At 38.0% G+C, this 26,191-nt stretch overlaps 1 protein-coding gene across 6 annotated transcripts in view; it reads right to left on the minus strand.

The window, feature by feature from the left end:
- DIAPH2 (diaphanous related formin 2) overlaps positions 1-26,191 on the minus strand; it is a 942,090-nt gene that overhangs the window by 215,391 nt on the left and 700,508 nt on the right. For all 6 annotated transcript variants that reach the window (XM_049873110.1, XM_049873109.1, XM_049873108.1 and 3 more), the window contains one exon: positions 6,783-6,918. In XM_049873110.1, the coding sequence (XP_049729067.1) occupies positions 6,783-6,918 (136 nt within the window). The remainder of the gene's footprint in view (positions 1-6,782; positions 6,919-26,191) is intronic.

Below are 26,191 nucleotides of genomic sequence, written 5' to 3' on the forward strand. Positions count from 1 at the left end.
AGTTCAAGTTAGTTTCTCAAACGAGAATTCATACACAGATTGTTATGTGACCCTAGTTGCTCTCCCTATAATGTAATAGTACACTCCTCCTTTTTACCCCAGGAATCCTGAACCCATTCAACCAGCTCCTGTCCCTTTTTGCCTTCTCATCTCGCCTCCGAACAGGAGCTGTCCATTTAGTTTCATATATCTTCTTGAGCTAAGAAGCACTCTCTTCACAAATATCATTTTATGTCTTATAGTCCAATCTAGTCTTTGTCTGAAGAGTTGGCTTCGGGAATGGTTTCAGTTCTGGGTTAACAGAGTCTGGGGGCCACGTCTTCCAGGATCGCTCCCATCTCAGTCAGACCATTAAGTCTAGTCTTTTTCTAGAATTGGAGCTCTACACCCCACTTTCCTCTGCCTCCGTCAGGGACTTCATGCTGTGTTCTCTGTTAGGGCGGTCTTTGGTGGTAGCCGGGCACCATCTAGTTCTTCTGGTCTCAGGCTGCAGGAGTCTCTGCTTTATGTGGCCCTTTCTGTCTCTTGTGCTAATATTTTCCTTGTGTCCTTGGTGTTCTTCATTGTCCTTTGCTCCAGGTGGGTAGGGACCAATTGATACATCTTAGATGGCCACTTGGTAGCTTTTAAGACCCCAGATGCCACTCACGAAAATGGGATGCAGAACATTTTCTTTTAATAAACTTTGTTATGCCAATTGGGCACTTTTTTTTTTAAAGGAGTATGCAATTTTGTTAAATTGATATGAAATAGAAACTTTCCTGAAAGAGTACATGTGCTTTTAAAGTTGTTCATAATTTTCAAAGTGACTTTCTTTACTCTAGGGACTCTTTAATACTTTTGTTACAGACAAGATTCCCAGTTCTAATGGTATGTATCGCCAGTCATCTGTGCATGAAATATATCTACGTTCTCTATATAATATGTATCTCATAATGGCAATCAAATGTTTTATATCATCTGTCTTTCAATGGAAAGGGTGATTACAACAGTCTAATTGGACATATTCAAATGTCTCTAAATCACTTTCTGACTACAGCTCATTCTCATGTCTTCTATAGGCTTTCACAACTCATGAATTCACATTTATATGGCTTGACCACGCTTCCTTTCCTGCTCTCAGGGTGTTTGCAATTGTCTTCCACCTAATTAACAACAGCACCTTTTATAAGGTACTGTTTGAAAAACTCACTGACACTGAACTCTTTCTTGACACTCAACTCTGTTCATATTCTTTCTTTTTTGCATCATTTCATTTTCTTAATTAAGAGTGCAAGTTTCCAAAGGAAGGACCTCTCTTTGAAATATTTATAAGTACTAATATACATACACTCCAAGTGTAAAATAATGCTACAATAAATAATTTTACAATGCATGGGCCACAAATCAAGAATCAAATGGTGCAGCTTACTATTTGATCTACTAATGGAGACAAGGTAAAAACACACAAGACATAAATGCTATTTAAAAATGTGTCTTTCGTGTTCAGATCACTCAGCTGAGCATTAACACAAAAGCTTATCCTATGGCTTCAACATATTTCAAAAGGAAATTAACCGAATCTTGGCAAATGAAGCTACAGACTATAAAAAAAAAAAATATATAATAGATAACATATAGACTATATAATTTATTTTTAGTTAAAAATATATTTTTAGGGAAATAATGAAAGGCTGATAAATATTTCGGGGGTGCAGCGTGGACTGTGGTGTGGGAGAGATATTATGTTCTTGGCAAAAAACTGGATAGACCTTGTTTTGACTGCTTGCTCTTTTCACCGTTAACCCCAGAGATACTGAAAACGTGGTCTTAAGTACTCCTGCGTGTCCCCGAGCCCCTTTCAGAGGATCTGTGTGTAAAGTCAAAACTATTTTCATAAAAATACTGACACCTTTTTGTCTTTTTCTCTCTCATTTTTTCATGACTGTGTAGTGGAGTTACAGTATCACTCATCAGACAGAGTCTGCATGATGAGTAATTCTGCTTTAGGCTGAATGCAGAGGCAGGTATGAGAATCAAGCTCTTTTACTAAGCCAGGCTTTGAAGAGATTTACAACACGAATTTTTTCTCTTCTCACTACTTTTTTAAAGTAGTTACTTTTCATTAAAAAACTTACTCATGCTAACATGTAATAGGTTTATTATTGCTATTTTCGATTGAATTAACAAATAATTTAAAACTCTGTTTTAATTTCTAATATAGTAAATATCAACAGATATAATCCACATAAACAAAAGATCTTTATGGTTCTCAATAATTTTTAAGAGTGTAAATAGTTCCTGAGATCAAATAGCTTTATACTTTATCCTGACTACCTCATCCAAACCCATAGCTTTAAACATTAAATAAAAACCAGTGATTTTCAAGTTAGTGTGCCTAGTACAGATCTCTTTCCTGATTTTCGTACCTGCTTAAACAATGGCTTCTTAGACATTTCCAGTCTTTACAAAGCAACTGAAAACTAAACATGTTCAAAATGACACTAATTATTATAACCTTCCCCACCAATTCTGTTCTATTCCTGAATTTTCTTTGTCTGTGAAGGGCACCACCTTCTCAATGCCTCCTTTCCTCAATTTTCACATCTAATCAGCCATCAGAGTTTCTCAGTGCCATCTTTTTAACACCCCTCATCTGACCACTACAATATTAGGGCATGCAGGCCACCATCATCTCCTCTCAGAATTAGGAAAAAATCCTCATAATGTCTGTTGTTGCGGGCCTTTCCCTTTCCAATCCATTCTCTATGCATCTGTCAAAATGATTTTCCAAAGAATCCTATCTGAGCACATCACTTTTCAGTTTATAAACATTTACAGGCTTCCCATAGCTTTCAGGGTAGGCCCTGAGCAAACACAAAGGAATGCTTACAATCTGACCCCTCCTATCTCTCCAGCCTCTTCTCCCAGCACTCCTAAATGTACACAAGGGAGCTACCTCTCAGCACTTTTCTATTGACTCCATCACCTTTTAAGTGCTAACTGCCTACCAACATACATTGCCAGGCTGCGCTCTAGTGTCTACCTCCTAACTGAGTGACCTTTAGTCAGGACCAGTTCTCTTGACCCTAATTTTGTGAGATCTGTTTGCTAAATTATGTTGGTACTATATTTTACCTTGGCTATCTATATGTTACTTCTTTTCTTTCCTTTAAAATTATACTTGACTGGGTAGAAAAGATAAGCTATAGTCAATTCCTGAAATGTTTTACATATTTTAAAGATATGAAGAATAAATGTAATGGCATAGATATCAATTCAGATGAGCTATTAAGTAGGCATCACTGCAGAACAGTTAATAATGATTAATAATTAAAATTAATTATTATAATTAAAATGCATAATAACAAACTGAAACCTGTTGTCGTCGAGTCAGTTCTGACTCATAGTGACCCTATAAGACAGAGAACTGCCCCGTAGGGTTTCCAAGGAACAGCTGGCGGATTCAAACTGCTGACCTTTTGATTAGCAGCCGAACGCTTAACTGCTTTGCCACCAGGGCATCATTAACTATGGTCATGGACTGCTTGGTATTAAATCTTGGTCCTACCTCTTACTGTCTTTATGACTGTCATGAATTGAATTGTGCCCCCCCAAAATATATGTCAACTTGGTTAGGCCATGATTTCCAGTATTGTGTGGTTGTCCTCCATTTTGTGATTTTCCTATATGTTATAAATCATAATCTCTGCCTGTGGTTAAAAGAAGATTAGAGTGGGATGTAACACCCTTGCTCAGATCACATCCCTGAACCAATGTAAAGGCAGTTTCCTTGGGGTATGGCCTGCACCTCCTTTTATCTCCCAAGAGGTAAAAGGAAAGGGAATCAAGCAGAGAGTCAGGTGACTTCATACCACCAAGAAAGAAGCATGGGAGCAGAGCACATCCTCTGACCAAGGGTGCCTGCGTGGAGAAGCTCCTAGTTCAGGGGAAGATTGACAAGAAGGACCTTCCTCCAGAGCCAACAGAGAGAGAAAGCCTTCCCCTGGACCTGACACCCTGAATTTGGACTTCTAGCCTACTAGACTGTGAGAAAATAAAATTCTGTTTGCTACATCCATCCACTTGTGGTATTTCTGTTATAACGGCACTAGACTACTAAGACAGAATTTGGTACCCAGAGAGTGGGGTGCTGCTCTGATACCTAAAATGTGGAAATGGTTTTGAAACTGTGAATGGATAGAAGAACTCAGATGGAAATGAGGAGTAACTGTTGACACCTGAGAAGGTGCAGATGGTGGGAAACAGCAGCAGAGGACCAGAAGCAGCAGAACCAGGAGACCAGTGCCACACAGTGCTGGAGCAAACCCACAGAGTGAGTAAGCTGAGTGCCTGTGTGCAGGAGGCTTCCTGACAGAGTGGGGTACATCCGGACATGTATCAGTGGAGCTACTGAACTTTGAAAAACTTGCTCCAGCAGGGCAGATGTGGGTATGAGGCCAAAGGGCCGAGAGGCCAAAGAACATAGGAAGCAGAGCTGCCTCGGTCTCAAAAGGTATGGCCACGGCCTCTGAGGTTTCAAACGGTGGAGCCACAGCCTCTGGTATTTCTAAGGGTGGAGTCACCACTAAGATGGACAACGAGAATGGTGCATCTAAAGCCAAGGGTGCATAGCTGCTGACCCAGCAGGCCTAGAAGGTGGAGCTGAAGCCCAGGGCCCAGGGACTCCACTCAGAATCCAGAGAATGTGGCCAATACATAGAATCTGGAGGGCAGGGTATTGTGTAAATGGTTCCAGAAAATAGAAGATTATTTTCAAAGCCTTGAGGGCTAACGTAATGTTTTCTGCTTACTTGCTGGGTGCATGTTGTCTTCTTTCCCTCCAGTTTCTCCTATTTGTAATGGAAATGTCTAGCTTGTGCCTGTTCTGCCATCATACTTTGGAAACAGATAACTTGTATTCTAGATTTCACAGATGGAGAGGAATTTTTGGATTTTGGACTTGGAGTTGATTTAAGATTTTTGCTATGATATGATGGCGCAAATGTGTTTTACATGTGGCAAGGACATGAATTTTTGGGGGCCAAAAGGTGGAATGTCACAGATCGAATTATAACACCCTTGCTCAGTTCACATCCCTGATCCAATGTAAAAGGAGTTTCCCTGGGGTGTGGCCTGCACCACATTTTATCTTACAAGAGATAAAAGGAAAGGGAAGCAAGCAGAGACTAGGGACCTTATACCACCAAGAAAGCAGTGCAGCGAGCAGAGCACGTCCTTTGCACCTGGAGTTCTTGCGCAGAGAAACCCCTAGTCCAGGGGAAGACTGATGACAAGGACCTTTACCCAGGGCCGACAGAGAAAGCCTTTCCCTGCAGCTGATGCCCTGAATTTGGACTTCTAGTCTAAAAATAAATTTCTCTTTGTTAAAGCCATCCACTTGTGGTATTTCTGTTATAGCACCACTAGATGACTAAGACAGTGACCTTGGGCGAGTTACTTAGCTTCTCTGAGCTTCAGTTTCGTCATCTTAAAATGAAATAATAACACTTTCCATACAGGGTTGTTTGATGCATAAGGAAACAATCCTATTAGGAAAGTGCTATAGGGTTGCTATTACTCAAATTGCCTTGGTGGCAATGAGTTTTTTTTTTTTTTTTTGTTAATAGGGTGGTTGTTGTTGTGAAGATTAAATGGGTTCAAATACGTAAAGCTCCTAGAATAGTTCCTGGCACATAGTAAGTACAATGTAATTGTTAGTTTTTCTTATTCTTGTTATCATCATCATCATCATTCTCATCATCACTTGACAGAGGCATGGATATATGCAAAGATTCTACAGCCAGACTACTTGGATTCAAATATTGATACTGTTATTGTTGTTGTTAGGTGCTGTCAAGTTAATTTCGACTCATAAATTATAAGAGCACAGATACTCAGTGCCAAAAGGTTTCTTCTTTTCCCCTTCTCTTTAAAAAACAAACAAACAGACAAACAAACCCCACCGTTAATATACAGTCATACTGGCTAACGAAGGGAACAACTTACTTTGTACTATGAGGACATACCAGCATTTTGCAGGCTCACAACTGAACAAGATGCTCCTCTCTATTTGTCTCAACCTGTAATAGTGCTGTCAATATCCACGATGCCTTGAAATTTTCAACCTCCCAAAAACTATTTAGTAACTGTTACTGCACCCTTAACAGACATGTGTCAACAAAATGAAATTAAAAGCCACAAAACTCGTCTCCCCATAAGACTTTTTCCCTTCTCATCTCACCCTCTTCTACCCTCAGCACTCCATAATATAATTTGATAAAATAAAGAAGAGGAAAGACTACTTCAACAATATACTACCTGGCATTGGTTATCAAAAATCCTGAGTGCTCAGTATGAGGTGATAAGAAATACAGATAGCTCAGTACTAAGTCATGCCTGAGGTTCACCCTTCCGCCAAAGATTAGACAGGCCCATAAAGCAAAATGGGACAAAATGGGCATACCAGCCCAGGGGCAAGGATGAGAAGGAAGGAGGGAATAGGAAAGCTGATAATGGGGACCCAAGGTTGAGAAGAGGAGAGTGTTGACATGTCATGGGGTTGGCAACCAATGTCACAAAACAATATGTGTATTAATTGTATAATTTGCTCTGTAAACCTTCATCGAAAGTACAATAAAAAAAAGATAGTATTATGAAAAAAAATGTGATACAAAAAACTAATTATGTTGTAGATTTACTACCAGGAACATGGCACTTATTCACTTTATAACCACTTCAATATTAAATATAGTTATTTTGCACTTTATACATATTGTACAAAATTGGAAATCGTTTCATACCTTTGTTTATATCAATGAGTTGTTTCTTTTTCTTCTGGCGTTCCAACTTTTCTTGCTCAGCCTTCTCTTTGGCGAGCTTGGCCCTCCTAGTCTTCTCTTCCATTTCCTTTCTCTTACTGTTTTCTTTCACTGCTTCCTGTACATATAAACAAAATTAAACAAAACTTTTTTCATTACTTAAAAATTGAGGAGTTGCACAATTGAAAAATTATATAAATGCAGAGAGATGGTAAGGTGTTATAGCAGTCTCAAAGTGTACACATATAATTTTGAGAGAAATAAATAATCTAAAAACATTTCTTCATGTAAAACAAAAACTAGAAATGACTTAGGATTCAATTGTCATTACCTGGCTTCCCAGAAAATTAGACATCGATGTTACAGATTTAACATAAACATACTTCATCTATTGTTGAAATATTAAATAGTTTTGGTACATGAGAAAAGGTTTAATATGGACATACGACTCATCAAGTATTTTACCACTTTGTTGTACATTTTCCCCTCATCTGTAAAATGGGGCTTAAAAAAACATCTCATAGGATCGTCATGAGGAAAAATGAGTGTCTTAGTTATCTAGTGCTGCTATAACAGAAATACTACAAGTGGATGGCTTTAACAAACAGAAATTTATTCTCCCACAGTCTAGTAGGCTAGAAGTCTGAATTCAGGGCGCCAGCTCCAAGGGAAGACTTTCTCTCTGTGTCAGCTCTGGAGGAAGGTCCTTGTCATCAATCTTCCCCTGGTCTAGGAGCTTCTCAGCTCAGGAACCTTGAGTCCAAAGGATGTGCTCTGCTACCAGCACTGTTTTCTTGGTGGTATGAAGTTCTCATGTCTCTCTGCTTCCTGTTCTCTTTTATATCTCAAAAGAGATTGACTTAATACAGAACCTACTCTCGTAGATTGAGTCCTGTCTCATTAACACAACTGCCACCAATCCCACCTCATTAACATCATAAGAGATAGGATTTATAACACATAGGAAAATCACATCAGATGACAAAATGGCAGACAATCACACAATACTGGGAATCATAGTCTAGCCAAGCTGACACGTATTTGGGAGGGGGGATACAATTCAATCCATAACACTGAGATACACACATGAAGTATTTAGGACACAGCCTGAGGTTTTACGGTTAAGAAATTTTAGCTATAGTTTATGATGATGTTGGTGGTCGTGGTAATGATTACATCTAAGTGATTCGGGGCACGAAACATGGGCAGCGTTATCACAGAGAAGAAACACCTACAAGTTTAATAGCTTTTTACATGCCAGAAACTTTGTAAGTCCTGAAACATATTTTAAGCTATTGTCTGTTTTATTTTGGATAGATTATTTGTGGAACTCAAGCGAATTAGTACATTCTAACAGATGCTTCGGGAGAAATCTGATGTAAAGTGATTAGCTAGAATAACAATATTAACTTCCTCTGAGTTCGGGCGAGTTACTAATATAGAGACATATCGTATGCAAGTTCCTTCCATCAGGTTGCTCTTTTTTTTTTCTACCCACTATGATTGATCGGATATACTTCAGAGCATACACAAACTGTTTCATAAAAAACTATTTTGTCCCCGAAACTCTGAAGGACTCAGTAACGAGAATATATATATATGGTTTTGCTAGAAGAGTCTATCTGTAAATATATTTTTTCCTCATGTTAAAAGATACAGTAGTTTAAAATAGCCCTGAAAACACTTCTGAAAATCTTCTTACTTGCAAGAACTGATTCCATTCTACAAAATCCAAATGTCTCTACCTTTACTGGTACTGGTACCTTCCTGTTTTATTGCCTTTGTTAGGCTAATGCCTCTAGCATTAGGCTAAGACTACAAAATGACCTGGCTCCTGCAGGCAAACTCGAAAACTGTCACTTTAAATGAACTGCAATAATAGAATCATAATTTTAGAGCAGGGCTTCTCAACATTGGCACTATTGCCATTTGGGGCTGAATAATTCTTAGTCGTGGTCACTGTCCTATAGAATGTAGGATGTTTAGTAGTATCCCTGGCCCCTATCCACTAGATGCCAGTAACACCCTTCTCCAGTTGAAACAATGAAAAATGTCTCCAGAGATTACCAAATGTCACCTGGGGGACAAAATCACCTCTAAGCTGACAACCTAGAGTATTTTATACAGATAATTTATTCATTGAAAATTATAAAGAAATTTTTGCATTAGTAAATGCAAATCTAATCCACATTGAGATACCATTTAAGATAACTATAATCAAAAAGATAATAACAAGGGTTGACAAGAATGTGGAAAAACTGGAACGCTCATACATTGCCAGCGGGAATGTAAAATGGTACAGCCACTGTGAATAATAGCTTAACAGTTTTCCAGGTGTTAAACATGCAGTTACAATATGACATAACATTTCTACTTCTAAGTATATAGCCAAGATAATTTCAAATATATGTCCACATAATAACTTGAATACAAATGTTCACACCACCATTATTTACAATAGCCAACATGTGGAAATAAACCAACTAGCCATCAACTGATGAATAAACAAAATGTGGTATATACGTGCAATGGAATACTATTCAGTAATAAAAAGTATGAAGAGCTGATACAGGCTACACCCTGGATGAACCTTGAGAACATTATGCTAAGTGAAATAAGCCAGATACAAAGGGTCACATATTGTATGATTCCAATTATATGAAATGTCTACAATAGGCAAATCTACATAGACAAAAAACAGTTTAGCGGTTGCTACGGGATGGGGGAGGCGAGAATAGAAAGATACTGATAATGGGTATGGGGTTTCTTTCTGGGCTGATGAAAATGTTCTAGAATTAGTGGTGATGGTTGCACAATCTTGTGAATATACTATAAACCACCAAGTTTTTACACTTTAAGATGGAAAATTTTATGGTATATAAATTATATCACAATAAAATAATAATTTTAGGTTCCTCAAAAAGTTAAACAGAACTACCACATGACCCAGCAATTCCACTCTGAGGCATATATACCCAAGAGAAAGCAGGAACGCAGACCAACATATAGTATTTTTATGCGAATAACATATGCCTTCTACATTTGTTTGCTAGTCGCGCCCTCCTCCTTTGAGGTATTTTCCTAAGCGTGCTGTGCTAATTTTTTTACAGCAACACGTCAAAAAACTGGCTGCGCTAATTTTTTTACAGCAACACGTCAAAAAAAAACCTGGTGCAGTAGTGCTTGTGAAAATATCTCACAGGTTGGCAAAGAAATGTAGAAAGTGTGTGCTATTTGCGTAAAAATACAACATATACACCAATGTTTACTGTGGCACTATTCACGTTAGTCAAAAGGTGGAAACAGCCTAAATGACCATCGGTGGAAAAGTGGATAAACAAAATGTGGTATATATATACAATGGAATATTACTCAACCACAAAGAGAAATAAAATCCTGATAACATGCCACAACATGAATGAAAGTTGAAAACATTATGCTGAGTGAAATAGGTCAATCAAAAAAGGACAAATATTGTATGATATCACTTACATGAAATAATAAAACCAAACTCAAAACCCGCTGCCACTGAGTCGATGCTGACTCATAGCGACCCTATAGGGCAGAATAGAACTGCCTCATAGGGTTTCCAACGAGTGCCTGGTGGATTTGAAATGCCAGTCTTTTGGTTAGCAGCTGAGCTCTTAAATACTAGGCCATTAGGGTTTCCATATAAAAAAGTTTATTAGTGGTTACCAGGGGTGGGAGGAAGGGAAAAAGGGGGAACTTTTGTTTAGGGAACAGTGAGATTTTCCTTATTGAAATAGGAAATTTGGCAACAATTAAGAGTGATGATTGAACAACATGATTAATGTCACTGAGATCAGTAAACTGTACATCTGAAATAAGGTGAACTGACAAATGTTATATATATTTTAAAACGCTAAAAAATAATAACTTAAAAAATTGAGGAAGGCAGAACTGAAATAAAATGGCAATTTAGAAAAGAAAAAAAGGCAATGTGGAAAAGCAACATGCATCCAGGCCCTGACACTAAAAAACAAGCTGCGTGCTCTTTGTAAAGTAACATGAGAGAGGAAGCAAGCAGCAGAGTAGAAAAGGAGGTTAATGCTTGTATATATTTTATTACTGGTCAACCCTACGATCTGGTAAACTGTCACCAATATCTGGCTGTACTCTTCTATTTTGAATCTAATGCTTTAGCCTAACAGCTACTCTTTATCGGAAATCCATTATATGAAAGGTGTTTTAAACCCTCATAAAAAACCTACGAACTAAGTATTATTTGCCCTCACTTTACAGACAATGAAACTGAAGTTCAGGTAGGTTAAGTGACAAGCCCAAGGAGACAGAGCTACTTAAATACAGTAAGTCCCCAGGTTAGCAGTGTCCAACTTATGAACAACTGGTACTTGCCCTTTAATGTGATGGAAATTTGCCCTCACTTTGAAAGGACTGAACCAACCCCTACTCGCAACAAATTCTTCATCACAATCACCTTCACTTGCTGCACCTGCAGCTTTTTAATCAATGAAAAAGGCTTGGAGCCTTCTCTTGCACTAAAACCCAAAAACCAAACCCGTTGCCGTCGAGTCGATTCCGACCCATAGCGACCCTATAGGGACCCTATAGGACAGAGTAGAACTGCCCCATAGAGCTTTCAAGGAGTGCCTGGTGGATTCGAACTGCCGACCCTTTGGTTAGCAGCCGTAGCACTTAACCACTACACCACCAGGGTTTCTTCCTGCACTAAATAAATAAATAAATAAATAAAGTAAGGTTAAATACGAACCATATGCACCTGTTCTGACTTGCCTACAAATTCGACTTAAAAACACACTTAGGAACGATCTTGCTCATAACCGGGGACTGCCTGTACCAGAATGACCTACGGCTGTTTGGCATCCATACCTATGTTCATTTACACTACTATGATGCTTCCCAAGTAGGGATGACAGGTAAAATACGGGTGAGAAATGAACACTTTTTAGGATACGTGTTTCCCAATACAACATTTGGGACACATGCATACTAAACAAATGTAATATTTGAGACATATTTATACTAAAAAATCATTCATTGAATATTTGAAATTCAAATTTAACTAGGCATTTTGTATTTTTATTTGATAAATCTGGCAACCTTATTCCCAAGGCTGTGTTGACATTTTATAAGAACCGTTGAAAGACTAAGATCACCTAATGAAAATAGCAGAAATGATTTTTTAAAAAATCCAAATCTAAACCATATTTGGAAGCAGAAATGTTGATATGGATAACTGATGGGTATTATGTGGCTATGTCTGTGGAATTCTTCGCATATTTCTTTCTTTATTATCTCTTCAGAATATAGTAAAAAAAATATGTTTTATAAAGAAAACTTAAACTGATATAATTTGGGGTAGAAGAAAATAAGGCAATGGTTAATATCAAAGGATCACTAATGGACAAATTTAGTATATTTGAATAGATTAAATTTCTATATGGAAACCCTGGTGGCATAGTGGTTAAGTGCTACGGCTGCTAAGAAAAGATCGGCAGTTCGAATCCACTAGGCACCCCTTGAAAACTCTATGGGGCAGTTCTACTCTATTCTGCAGGGTCGCTATGAGTCGGAAACTACTTGACCGCAACGGGTACGTACGTACAGTACGTATGAGAGGGAGGCTTGCAACTTACACTATACACACAGCATGAACATAGGTCTAGTAAAGAATGAATCAGACCAAGTAATCGGCTCATCAGTTTATATATGAAATGTTTCAGAAATAGATTTAACTACAATCACACAATTTGAAATGATATGTGTAATCCTAAAGAGACCAAAACAAAAGGGGAAAATAATTTCTGTGGTTTGGCATTAATGAAAATAAATGAAAGCATCTACAAAGGCATAAATCTGTGAAGCAACACACACTGTGGAGTAAGATTCTGGTCCTGACATCACTAGGTCTGTCTTCATGAAAAGGTTTCATGTTGAAAAGAAGACAATAGCCCTCTAGGTGATTGTACTAATAGTCTCTGGCTTTAGGAAATTAAGGATGAGAAACACATGCCTATTTTATTCTCTTGCCTTCGGGGGAAAAAAGAAGAATGGAAAATCTTAACTATGGTTTCATATTAACAGTCTTCAGTTTTACTAGAGAGAAAGTAAGAAATTTCAAGATTTTGTTTAACTCTGCTGAAAGTGTCAAAGCTGATGCGGCGAGAACTCTTTTGAGGGATGGCCTGTTTTCTTTTTCTAATTCATATAAAACACACACAAATATTGAAAATAATATAAGCAACGAGAGCACATTTAAGGTCAGTGAAAACAAAACAGAAAAACTCTTAAACAATTGATTGTGATTAACAACACTCTATACTTGTCAAGCCTCACTAAACATTTTAAAACACTAACTCATTTGAAAGTAAGCATCAATCATTAATTTCTTAGAGTTGGGAATGCCAATTGTCTAAATTTTGTCATTGCCCAGGACTGTGTTCTGTTAAAGGATGCTAATCGGGAAAGTGTTTTGATAGTAACCTCATACAAGACAAGAAATATGTTTACAGGAAAAAAAATTCAGTTTTACTGGCATATATATTTTTCAAGAGTCAGTAAAAAGTACAAAAGAAGCAAGCTACAAAAGAAAATGTCTCCAGGATTTACTGCAAATATATTCACCAACCTCATTTGAAATCTCTCTTGCCTTGCTGAAAAACATAAATACAATAAAAATCTTATTTCCCTTGCTGTGAATAATTAACAAATGAGACCTACGGACTAAAAATGTCACATGCAAAGGAAAAAAAGTTCATGTAAATGTGAAGACCTGTCATTTATTCCAATTAAGCTTTAAGAAATGGATGAAACTGGCTCAGAAAATTTCAAGGGGCTCAGATGCCAGCTTCATTTATGTCAGGCCTACATCAAGCAAGCACCTTCTCACCTTGTGTTATTTGAAAACAAACAACCACCAACACAACACAACAACAATAACAAAACATCCCTAACTTCCATTGCCTTCAATGGCTTCCTATGCCACTGCTGACTACAGAAACATTTTGTAAGCACTGATTGACCTCACTGCAAGCTGAAGGTGTATTTGAGGGACAGAGCAGTGGAGCAAGTAGGAGTCTGGATCTTAGAATCAGACAAACTTGTTTTCAAATCCAAGTTCCATCACTAACACTAAAAACTGTGTGACCCTGAACAAATTAGTTACTTCATCTCTTCAGGCTTTAGTTTCCACATCTGCAGATCGGAGATATTACTACTTTAAATCACAGAGTTGTTAAAGAAATTGAACGAAATAATGCTTATATAAGCCACTTAGGACAATGCCTGGTACAGAATAAATGCTCAGTACCTGGTAGCTGTAATTATTACGTCTAACAGAAATGCCTGAAATTTTGGTCAGTAAGAATTTGGTCATTAAGGCACAAATGACCACATTTGTTTTCAATGGTTTATTTTGCCTGCTCCCCCCACCCCCACATTTTTTCTTTTCCAATTCACAAGGACATGGTCTATGATTAGAAATGTAGCATCTATCCTCATAAGCCTATGGAACATGATTTTTAACTGTACCATGCTATTGGCATCTAAGATGATTTTAACAGTCTATATATATATATATATATATATATATATATATATATCGTTATCTCTCGACATTCGTGAAAACCAACCAACCAACCAACCAACCCTAGAAATCTATGTGGTTTCTGTCTTGGGTTTTGGATCATTCTATTTACCCGAGTGAATATTTTCGGGAAAACTTTCAGTTCATTACAGTATTGGAAGCTCTACGATAGTAGAGTCACATAACCTTAAAATAATGTAAGTTGGAAATGTCCTGGTGAATAAATTGGTAACTGATGCCAGAGGCGTACTGTGATCACGCTGCTGCGTATTCATCAGGGATGTTAGAAGGATTCATAAGTGACACTGAGTCACATGATTTGGCAACAATATAAAGGAACTTGGTGTGTATTCTACTGAAAATCTTTCTATACACTAAACATCAGTCACCAGGATAGGGTTTTTAATACAAACTCAGTGAAACAGGTGAAATTTTCTTCACATTTTTTTTCTGGAACTCTCTAAGCACCTGATTCTCTCTCAACTTTAATTCAAATTGCTTTTAGAGTTGTGTGGTTTTTTTTTTTTTAACTTTTTTATATTTTATGCTAGCCACATCAGCATTTAAAATTGTTTCTTTTAATAACCTCTTTTTAAATAACATACAACACTGAACATTTAAATTAAAGAACCCCTCACCTGGATACTGTCGAGTTCTACTTTCACAGAGAAATATAATGATTCTGTTTTTTTTTTCTTTTTAATGCATCTTCTAGATAAGATTTTAAAAAATTTTCTCATCTGTAATTTTATGCCCAGAGTAAAAATAATGGGAAAGAGGCTTGCTTATTTTGTTCATTTGAAGCCAGGACCTATAATCCAAAGTTTGGAAGTAGAACAACATACCCTAATAAACTGAGGATAGCCTTTAGGGGCTAAGAGATCTGGTTTATATCCTAGCTCCTCTATCAACTATCCTGCTTTATCCCCTTGGGCCATTAACCGTGCTAAGCCTCATTTCCTGATTTGTGAAATACCTGTACTTGATAGTACTGGCTTCTGATTTAAATGGAATATTGCATATAAAGCCATCAAGCACAATGCCTGGCATATAGAAAGAGTTCAATGAATGGTGGTGGTGATTACTGTTATATTATTCCACATTTCGGCAATACTAAGGTCTCATGCATTTCAGGGTCTATACTCCATTTCCAACAATCCAGGAGTGTACCTTCTTATGTGCACGCACACTGCAGAGAAAAATCCTTTTTATATGGCAATCTCCTTCAGTGCAAGGTTCAGAATACAATTGCAATATCATGTAAAAATACGAAGAAAATGAAAACACATGCTCTCTCATACCCACAAACTTTGAACAGACAGTAGGACTTGTCTTCCTGAGCCAAGAGAAAATATATATATAGGTAGAAAAAAACAACAGGAAGTTTTACGGGGGAAAACATCGTGATATTAAGTTACTATATCTGTCAAATCCAAGAAACACAATAATTTGCTACTTGAACTATAATGTAATTCATACATCATATGACCTCAACACAACACCTTATTGGACTGTAGCATAAACTGAGGGATGAAGTTTCCTTGGGAAAGGCAGTGAAGTGTGTGCATATGTGTTATTGTTTGCTTTTTAACATCTGGAGTTAGCTCTATAGTCTCTCTGAGAAAATGAAGAGCATAAGGTCATTTCATTTGGAAATCAGGAGTTCATTTTTATATGTTTAGCGAGCATTTTTCTCAGAATGGGGGATTCATTTGGTCAGCCTAAAGGTTTAGGGAGGGGTCAGGAGAAATAGCCTACACAGGCCTTGCTAAGTTATCTTGCTAAATTTTTCCTTTTTTTTCTCATAGGTCCTTTGTGCATGTTTGAGGGGAAAAGGTTTTCCAGACCTGGAAACTAGTGTTATAGCAGCAATGTCTTTTCCCTGTCTCAAAGATAAAGTCCTGAGCATGACAATGACAAGAAAAGACTATTATTATATTTATTTTATATTATGTATATTTATTTATATGTAACATCTTTCCATCATTCTGCAAAAAGGCTTTTTTTTTTAAAAAAAATTCTCCTTCCTTCCCTTCCATTGTGCTTCATAGGTACCTAAAGCATTCTTTGTTTGAATTGTTTTAGCTTCTAGTGACACTTGAAATTCGCTGCACTTGCCTAAAACCAAAGATGAAAAGTTGTTAGGAAACACAGACCTAAAAGCAGGTTACCACACTAAGTAATATGTAACTTGGTCTGAGGATCTTATCTGTTAGTAAAAGTAGGAGAAAAACCTAAAGAATAGTGAAGGTATTGATAACTCAGGACTCATATGCTCTTCCAGACCTTTCTCACTCCCATTTGAGAGTGATCGTATCGAGTTACACTCGATACAAGATGAGTTTTTCAACATTTGAACAAAGAATTAAACAGCCTGATGATTAGAAAAAAGAAAAAAAAAACCTACATAAGATAATGGCAGTGATTCACTAGAATTTTCAAATGCAACTGGTGACAAATTAAGGCTTTCCATTAAAGAAAGGGAGTAAATCTACTCTTAAATTAATATTAAACAACATTACAAAAAAAAAAAAAAACACTGCCATCGAGTCCATTCCAATTCATAATGACCCTATAGGAAAGATTAAAGCTACCCCACAGAGTTTCCAAGGAGTGCCTGGTGGGTTTGAACTGCCAACCTTTTGGTCAGCAGCCATAGCACTTAACCACTATGCCACCAGGGTTTCTTAAATAACATTAGAAAACATTCCTTTTTCATATTTTAATGTGTTTAAAAGGCATATTGGATTGAAGTAGTCATGATAAACGCTCGTGACAAAAAATTTCAGCTGTAGAAACTAAACTCTGAGAGTTGTAAGGTACCTCTGAAGACCTTATCAGCACTACAATGCTACTGAACTTTTCTTTCCCAGAGATTTCCACTTGTCATGGTACCAAAAAACCCACCGCCATCGACTTGATTCCGACTTATAGCGACTCTATAGGACAGAGCAGAACTGCCCCCATAGGGTTTCCAAGAAGCAGCTGGTGACTTCCAACTACCAACCTTTTGATCAGCAGCCAAGGGCTTAACCACTCTGCCACCAAGGTTCCTGTTATGGTACAAGTGATCTCTAAAGTTCTTCTTATGAAAAATCTTACAAATACTTCATCAACCAATCAACTACAATTGCAACAGAGAGGCATAACTCTTCCTCACCGGGGTAACTGAAAACTTGAATAGCTTGCTCAAGTGCACAGGCTCCTCAATAACAGACACTGAACAAATGTATTGATACTGAAGTTAGATGGGGGTTGAAGTATGCTTATTAACACATGTAAATGTGGTATGAATCATAGATGTATAATGAGCCATACGTAACCTGCTCAACCAAATCAAACAAAATAGGAATTTTCTCCTCTCTTAGATTTCTGAGATACTATGTTTCTGGCTTCTTTCCTACAGGCAGTATTGTTCTTTCCACGTCTCCTTTCTAGTCTACACTTTCCTCTCCCACCCTTTAGTTTTTGTCTTCCCCTAACATCCTCATCTCTTTCCTCTCTTCCTTTTCCTTCCCCTTTTCCCTCTTTCTTCCTCTTCCTTTCTTTTCTTCTCTCTTCCTCTCACTCTTGCAAACTTTCCCTCTGTCAGAGAATCCATCAATTCCTACTCAGAGTAGAAATAAAAAGCTATTACAATGGCCTACAAAGCCATACGTGATCTGGTTTCCCACTACATCTCTGGCCGCTTCTGTTTCAGTAACACTGGTCTCCTTCCTCTTCCTAAAAAACACTTGGCACTTTTCCATCAGGGCCTTTACACTTTCTGTCCCCTCTGCTCTCAGATTATCTTCATGGCTTCTTTCTCACTCCCATCAAGTCTCTGCTTCAATTTCTCCTTATCAGGGTGGCCTCTCCTGACCACCTTATATAAAATTACCCCCTGACAAAATTTCTATCTCCTTCTTCCCTACTGTATTCTTATATCATAAATGGTCAAAACCCAGTTAAACTTTAGATAATCTTCACATTTTCTAAAAATTAGTAACATAAATTACTGAAGCTAGCTGATTTACATAACAACAGTTTTCAGCCTGGGAGTTCTCAAAATATTAAATTCCCAAGAACATTTCTACACTGTTCCCTAAATACTCCCTATTTCTTTATTGTGGAAATACCAGTCCCACTTTGGGGCCTTGAAAAAACATCATCCACCTTGGAAAAGTGGGTTTCTTCCTAATCGCCCATAGGTTATTGTGCACTGATATCTACATTTATTTTCTTAAACAATACCAGTGCTTAGTGTTTCTGAGGTCTAATATCCGTGATATTTGTCACGCTGACATAGCTCAACATTCTGCTGAGAAAATTCACTCTTGTAGAGATTACTGTGTACAGGGAACTTCCAATGCTAAAACAAAAGTTGCATTCTAATTTTGAAAATAAGATCTTTATTTTTAGTGAGATATTCGCAGAAGCCACAGATATTAGTACTTTTGAGCTTTTCATGAAATCTTTTGGTTTAAGACAAAACCTTCTCAGGTTTGGCTGGAAGGTTTATATGAAAAGTTTATTAAGTTTATTTGCATAAATGACTTCCTTTTGGTAGATGGGAGACACACAGAAAAAAACTGATCTGCTGCTTATAAGGGAGTTAGCTGAAGTGAATTCAAGTACATGTTCACTGAAGTAGCCCTCCTGTACGCAGTACAACCAGCTCAACCTCCTTAGGAAACAAATAAAAGATTAATGTATCTTTCACATGCTGTACATATCTGGAGGTTTGACAAACAGATCTTTGCACACTAGTGTGATCGTGAAGAGAATCTCAAAGGTAAATTATTAAAAGTGAGAAGAAAGAAAAAAAAGACTGCTATGTGCAAATCTCCTCGGATATTAAACTTGCAGTTGGTTACAACGCGGTCATGCACCGATAATGAAGGCTGGCTGTGATCCCCAAGGCCTTCTTTTAAAATTTGCCTTACAACTGCAAAAACACGTGATCTGAAGTTGGAGGAAAAACTGCCTCTCCTGTCATGGCCCATTAGAATGCTGAACCCTGATTAGCTAGAAGTTAATCTGCAAACTGTAGCATGGAAAAGCTTTTAGAATGCTATGGATTTCTGCAGACGTATTTTTCTTAGTAGGTATCTGATTATCCCTCTTTCCATCTGGGAAAGGAAAACAATTGCCTCCACGGACCTTGACTTGATTAAAATCTACAAAGTGCTTTGAGTGCCTATAGGAAGTTAATCTATAAGTTTTGGGGTTTTAAATTTTATTTTGAATCAAAGAAACAAAATGAAATTCTAAAGTGACTGACGCAATAGTTTAATGGGAAAACATCTTCAGGAGGTATGGGTGAAAGAGGGCAAAACGAGTGGTACGTTACCGATCTGTGGCCTGAGTTTACCGCCTTAATCCTGTCACCATCTTAGAAGATGGAAGAGGCAGTTCAATCGATAAGGTTAGTGACGAGAACAATTTGGGTGGGGTGAAAAGCAATTTGGAGACTAGGATAAGAATATCAAACTACCTCGACAAGTAGAATTACAGACCCACAGAAATAGGAAGAGGCTTCAAGAAATGCTTGCTTTAGTTTTTTGCCAGTGGATAGGGTTCCATGACCTCCATCAACAACCGGTTCTAATACTTAATCACTTCTAAATAGAAATACCTCCTTATGCCTAACCAAAAGCTGGCAGGTTTTTTTGTTTTTGTTTTTTACACCCATATTTTGTCTACTGGCCTTTGTGGAAATACAAACCTGGTCAACATCTTAAAAAAATTTTTCTTCATGGAGGTGTGGAGCCTTGGTGGCACAGTGAAAGGGAAATTTCTTCCTTTTGTAGGGTAAAGGTTGGGGGGAAGAGATGGGGTTGGATAGGACCTTAGGAAAATTTGCTTGGAGTCTAAGTCACTAAATACTATTTTCTAGACTAGTTAACTCTCTTATAGAGTCTTCTTTCCATAAATGTAATAATGGTTGGGCTTTCCTTTGGGTCTTCTCAGCTTATTGGACATTATTATTATTATTATTATTAACTTTTATTCAGCTTCAAGTGAACGTTTACAAATAAAGTCAGTCTGTCACATATAAGTTAATATACATCTTACTCCTTACTCCCACTTGCTCTCCCCCTAATGAGTCGGCCCTTCCAGTCTCTCCTTTCGTGAAAACTTTGCCAGCCTCCAACTCTCTCTATCCTCCCATCCCGCCTCCACACAGGAGATGCCAACACAGTCTCAAGTGTCCACCTAATATTATTAGCTCGCTCTTCATCAGCATCTCTCTCCCACCCACTGACCAGTCCCTTTCATGTCTGATGAATTGTCTTCGGGGATGGTTCCCGTCCTGTTCCAACAGAAGGTTTGGGGACCATGACCGCCGGGATTCCTCTAGTCACATCCAGACCATTAAGTATGGTCTTTTTATGAGAATTTGGGGTCTGCCTCCCACTGATCTCCTGCTCCCTCAGGGGTTCTCTATTGTGCTCCCTGTCAGGGCAGTCATCGATTGTGGCCAGGCACCAACTAGTTCTTCTGTTCTCAGGATAATGTAGGTTTCTGGTTCATGTGGCCCTGTCTGTCTCTTGGGCTCTTAGTTGTCTTGTGACCTTGGTGTTCTTCATTCTCCTCTGCTCCAGGTGGGTTGAGACCAGTTGATGCACCTTAGATGGCCGCTTGTTAGCTTTTAAGACCCCAGACGCCACATTTCAAAGTGGGATGCAGAACGTTTTCATAACAGAATTATTTTGCCAAATGACTTAGAAGTCCCCTTAAACCGTGGTTCCCAAACCCCCACCCTTGTTCCGCTGACCTTTGAAGTATTCAGTTTATCCCAGAAGCTTCTTTATTTTGGTCCAGTCCAGTCCAGTTGAGCTGACCTTCCATGTCTTGAGTGTTGTCCTTCCCTTCACCTAAAGCAGTTCTTTTCAGCTAATTAATCAGTAAAAAAACCCTCTCCCTCCCCCCCTTGTAACCACAAAAGTATGTGTTCCTCTCAGTTTATACTATTTCTCAAGATCTTATAATAGTGGTCTTATACAATATTTGTCCTTTTGCCTCTGACTCATTTCGCTCAGCATAATGCCTTCCACGTTCCTCCATGTTATGAAATGTTTCACCGATTCGTCACTGTTATTTTTCGATGCGTAGTATTCCATTGTGTGAATATACCACAATTTATTTACCCATTCATCTGTAGATGGACACCTTGGTTGCTTTCAGCTTTTTGCAACTGTAAACAGAGCTGCAATAAACATGGGTGTGCATATATCTGTTTGTGTGAAGGCTCTTGTTTCTCTAGTGTATATTCCGAGGAGTGGGATTTCTGGGTTGTATGGTAGTTCTATTTCTAATTGTTTAAGATAATGCCAGATAGATTTCCAAAGTGGTTGTACCATTTGGCATTCCCACCAGCAGTGTATAAGAGTTCCAATCTCTCCCGCAGCCTCTCCAACATTTATTATTTTGTGTTTTTTGGATGAATGCCAGCCTTGTTGGAGTGAGATGGAATCTCATCGTAGTTTTAATCTGCATTTCTCTAATGGCTAATGATTGAGAGCATTTTCTCATGTATCTGTTAGCTGCCTGAATATCTTCTTTAGTGAAGTGTGTGTTCATATCCTTTGCCCACTTCTTGATTGGGTTGTTTGTCTTTTTGTGGTTGAGTTTTGACAGAATCATGTAGATTTTAGAGATCAGGCGCTGGTCGCAGATTTCATAGCTGAAAATTCTTTCCCAGTCTGTAGGTGGTCTTTTTACTCTTTTGGTGAAGTCTTTAGATGAGCATAGGTGTTTGATTTTTAGGAGACATTATTATTTTTTAAAGAGTTTTTTATCTATTGTAGTAAAAATGCATATAACAAAACATTTGCCAACTGTCTTGGTTACCTAGTGTTGCTGTAATGGAAATACCACAAGCGGGGTGGCATTAAAGAACAGAAATTTATTTTTCAACAGTTTAGGAGGCTAAAGGAGGCCTGTTGGCACAGTGGTTAAGAGCTGTCGCTGCTAACCAAAAGGTCGGCAGTTCGAATCCACCAGCTGCTCCTTGGAAAACCTATGGGGCGGTTCTACTTTGTCCTATAAGGTTGCTATGAGTTGGAATCTACTTGAAGGCAAGGGTTTATTTTATTTTATTTTTTTTTGAGGAGGCTAAAAGACTGCAATCAGGGCATCAGATATAGCAGAAGGCTCCCTCTCCCTATTGGTTCTGGGGGAGATCCTTGTCTCTTTCAGCTGGTGTTCCTTGGTTCCTGGGCGATGTTCATGGGACACTTACCTCCCCCAGCTTGTGCTCCTTGACTCTGTGTTTATGCTGCTCCATATAATTCAGAAAAGATTTGTATTAGGACATACCTGCACTGACATAGCCTCATTAACATAACAAAGAAAACCCTATTCCCAAACTGGATTATATTCACAGGGTAAGGGGTTAAGATTTCAACACGTATTTTGGGGGACACAATTCAACCCATGACACCAATTGAACAATTTTTACATATATAATTCAGTGCCATTATGTCCATCACATTGTACAATCATTACCACTATCCTTTTCCAAATTATTCCACATCATTAAGAGAAACTCAGTTCCCCCTAAGCAGTGACTCCCCCTTCAGACGTTATATTTTAAAAAATTATGAGCTTCTCATCCTCACATGCCTTCTCCCCTGCAAAAAAAGAGGACAAAGCCACACTGGGAAGTCATAAGCTGGAAATGCTACTACAAGAGATGTGTTAGCCAATACCTAGTGTAAGGATACTACCAGTTTCCCATGCTCTAATTCTCTTTACATGTTATAGCATTTCCTTAGTAATATTTTAAGGTGCAACTGTAAAGTCATAAGAATAGTTCTGATATATCTGTTGAAAACGTTAACCTGGCCTTCAGATAGACACCTTGGGAAGCCATAAATTTATTTTGGTGAGGGCCATTCATCTGTGATTGAAACTCCTCTTCCAGAATTGATCTCTGAATCAAAGGAAATCAGTCTCATTATTTTAGAGTGACAATATTTTTGACCAGAGATTTCATTACACTGTTTTATCATACATCTTATTCACAAAACCTGGCTCAATATCACTTTTGGGTGTTTGAAGAAAACAAATCTGCTCTCGAATTGTAACGATTTAGTGCCCCTGAAAAAATTGAAAACACAGGCTACGTAACTCTTAGGGAAAATCCAAACTAGGACTTTCCAAATTATTTAGGGCAATGTCATTATTTTTCGATTAAGAAAACTGGAGGGGCAACATTCCTTTGACTCTACACATTTCTGATTTTTTTTTTTTGTCTTCTTTAAAAAATAGTCACACTTTACATACTCTGATTCACAGTTAGTTTTGTTCCACTAAGAATCAAGAATCTTTTTGTACTAAATTTATATATGGTCTTGTCTATATGCTACCTGCTTGATGCCCTTAGCTATTTTATATTTTGCTATTTCTGAACTGAACTTGATTCTATTTCTGAGGGAGCATACACATCCAACGAAACTCGATCTCTCTTTTTTAATGAGGTGTTAGAAACATCTCTGGACATAATGACATTAAGCAATTCACCTGCCCTTTGGGGTGATGGGAGAGGCAGGGAAAGGGAAGAAGAGGACAAGGGAGCAGAAAAGCTAAGAAAAAGATAAGTAGGCTGAATAAAGGCTGAATAGTATCCAGCAAATTGTACCTTCAGTAAGAAGCAGGAAACATTCATTCATTTATTATCAACCATGTATTGTTACATACTGTTCTAGGCCCTGGGGAATCAATAATAAGCACTACAGACAAGGCCCTTGCCCGCATGGCATTTACAAGCCATCCAAAGAAGCATGAGAGCATTAGTCCTCTTCTAGTCTCTCTTCTAGCCTTGCCAGGAGCACTATTCTACTTTCATTTGAAGTGATATTCTAGAATTTAGAGTCTAGGTCTTTTTTTTTTTTTTTTTTTTTTGCCCAGTCATCCTTGAGAATGAATATCACATGGGAGGGAATCAAAATCTTAATGAATAGATATTTCTTCCTCTTGGACTACAGGAGATCGATTCTTGCATAGGATTAAATTAAAATGGTTTTGCTCAATTTTCTTTTCACAAAGCCATCTTGATTGCCAGTCAGAACTCTATGCTCTTCTAAGTAGCAAAGTGATTGTTTGATGATTTGTTTTCCTCTTTTCCAAGATATTGACAGCAAGCTGTCCTTCCAGTAATTGTGGGGTAGCACCTTTCCCTTTACTGATGTTGTCTGAACAATCAGAATAGTTTTCTTATATAGAAAAAATATATATAACACTGAAAAACAAGTGGAAACGAAGTAACTCAAATACAAAATGGAGCATTGGCAAGGCATGGAGAAGTATGGCAACACAGAGTGGTCTTTAAAGTATCTTGACACGGCCACATTATATTACCGGTGAGGGAAATGTAATTTTCATTAGTTAGAAGACAGAAAGCATACCTTTCAACCACTCTTCCCTCGGATTAAATTAGGGACTCTAAAGGCTACTTCGGGAGCCTTGGTAGCATGGTGGTTAAGACCTATGGCTGCTAACCAAAAAGGATGCCAGTTTGAATCCACCAGCCACTCCTTGGAAACCCTGTGGAGCAGTTCTACTCTGTCCTATAGGGTTGCTATGAGTCAGAGTTGATTTGAGAGCAACGAGTTTGCTTTTTTTTTTTTTTTTGTAAGGGCTAATTCACCACAAGATGCACTCATCCTTTCTTATACATAAAATTAATACATCTGTTACACAGTTCACATGCATTCAGATATCCCTATATTTCCTTTATGCATGTTTGGTTCAGTCTTGGTCTAGTTTATCATGCTCTGAAAGGGCAGGTGTTAAGGTGCTATGTTGGTTTAGTTTGCTTCCGGTGTGATAGTATATTCAGATACACACCCTCCCATACGCGCTAACACAGCATCTTACACAAAGGAGGCGAGCAATAGCTATTTCTTAATTAATGAAGACAGCGATGATTAATTTAGTATAAACAGGAACTTAGCACATATGATAACAACATTCTCACTTTGGTTTATCCTTTTTGACAGTTGGCCTTTTTTAAAGAGCTGTGTCTAATTTACAAGTGGAACAACTTGAAGGGCAAAGGCAGATTTACCATGAAGCCAAAGAAGCAAAAGCATTAGGACCCCTCTCTTGCATGGAAGGGGCCCTGGCAATGTGTTCACCTGGCCATGTGTTATTGTAAAATTTACAAAAGAAAGATATTCTTTTTCTTAAATGGGTGTGCATGAATTGTACAAACTAAGGCCTCACAAATCTGGACCTGCCCCTGTTTAAGGGATATGTAAAAACCTGATAAGAAGTTTGATGAAGAAAAAAAGAAGTGCTAAAAGTTTTGAGAATGCTGAACCATGAACAAAATGATGGATAATTAAACTCAGGGAAGACTGGACTAAGGGATATAACCGTATCCATGGAAACCCTGGTGGTGTAGTGGTTAAGTGCTATGGTTGCTAACCAAAAGGTCAGCACTTCGAATCCACCAGGCACTACCTGAAAACTCTATGGGGCAGCTCTACTTTGTACTCTAGGATCACGATGAGCCAGAATCAACTGGATGGCAATGGGTTTGGTTTGGTATGGACATGAAGTGGATATTTATTTAAAGGGCAAGGCTTATCAGATATAATCCAGATTTCCACAAGTCAGAATAATAGGCCCTGCATTTAACTTTTAAGAAGAGAAACTGAAAATTAAAAAGAACTTTACAGTCAGGATGGCTATTATGGATTGAATTACGTTCCCAGAAATATATGCTGTAAATCTGAACCTCTATTCCTGTGGTTATATTCCCATTTTGATATGTTAATGAGGCAGGATTAGTGTAGAGTGCATCTTGGGT

Source organism: Elephas maximus, chromosome X (genome assembly GCF_024166365.1).
Source record: "Elephas maximus indicus isolate mEleMax1 chromosome X, mEleMax1 primary haplotype, whole genome shotgun sequence".
Lineage (NCBI taxonomy): Eukaryota > Metazoa > Chordata > Mammalia > Proboscidea > Elephantidae > Elephas > Elephas maximus.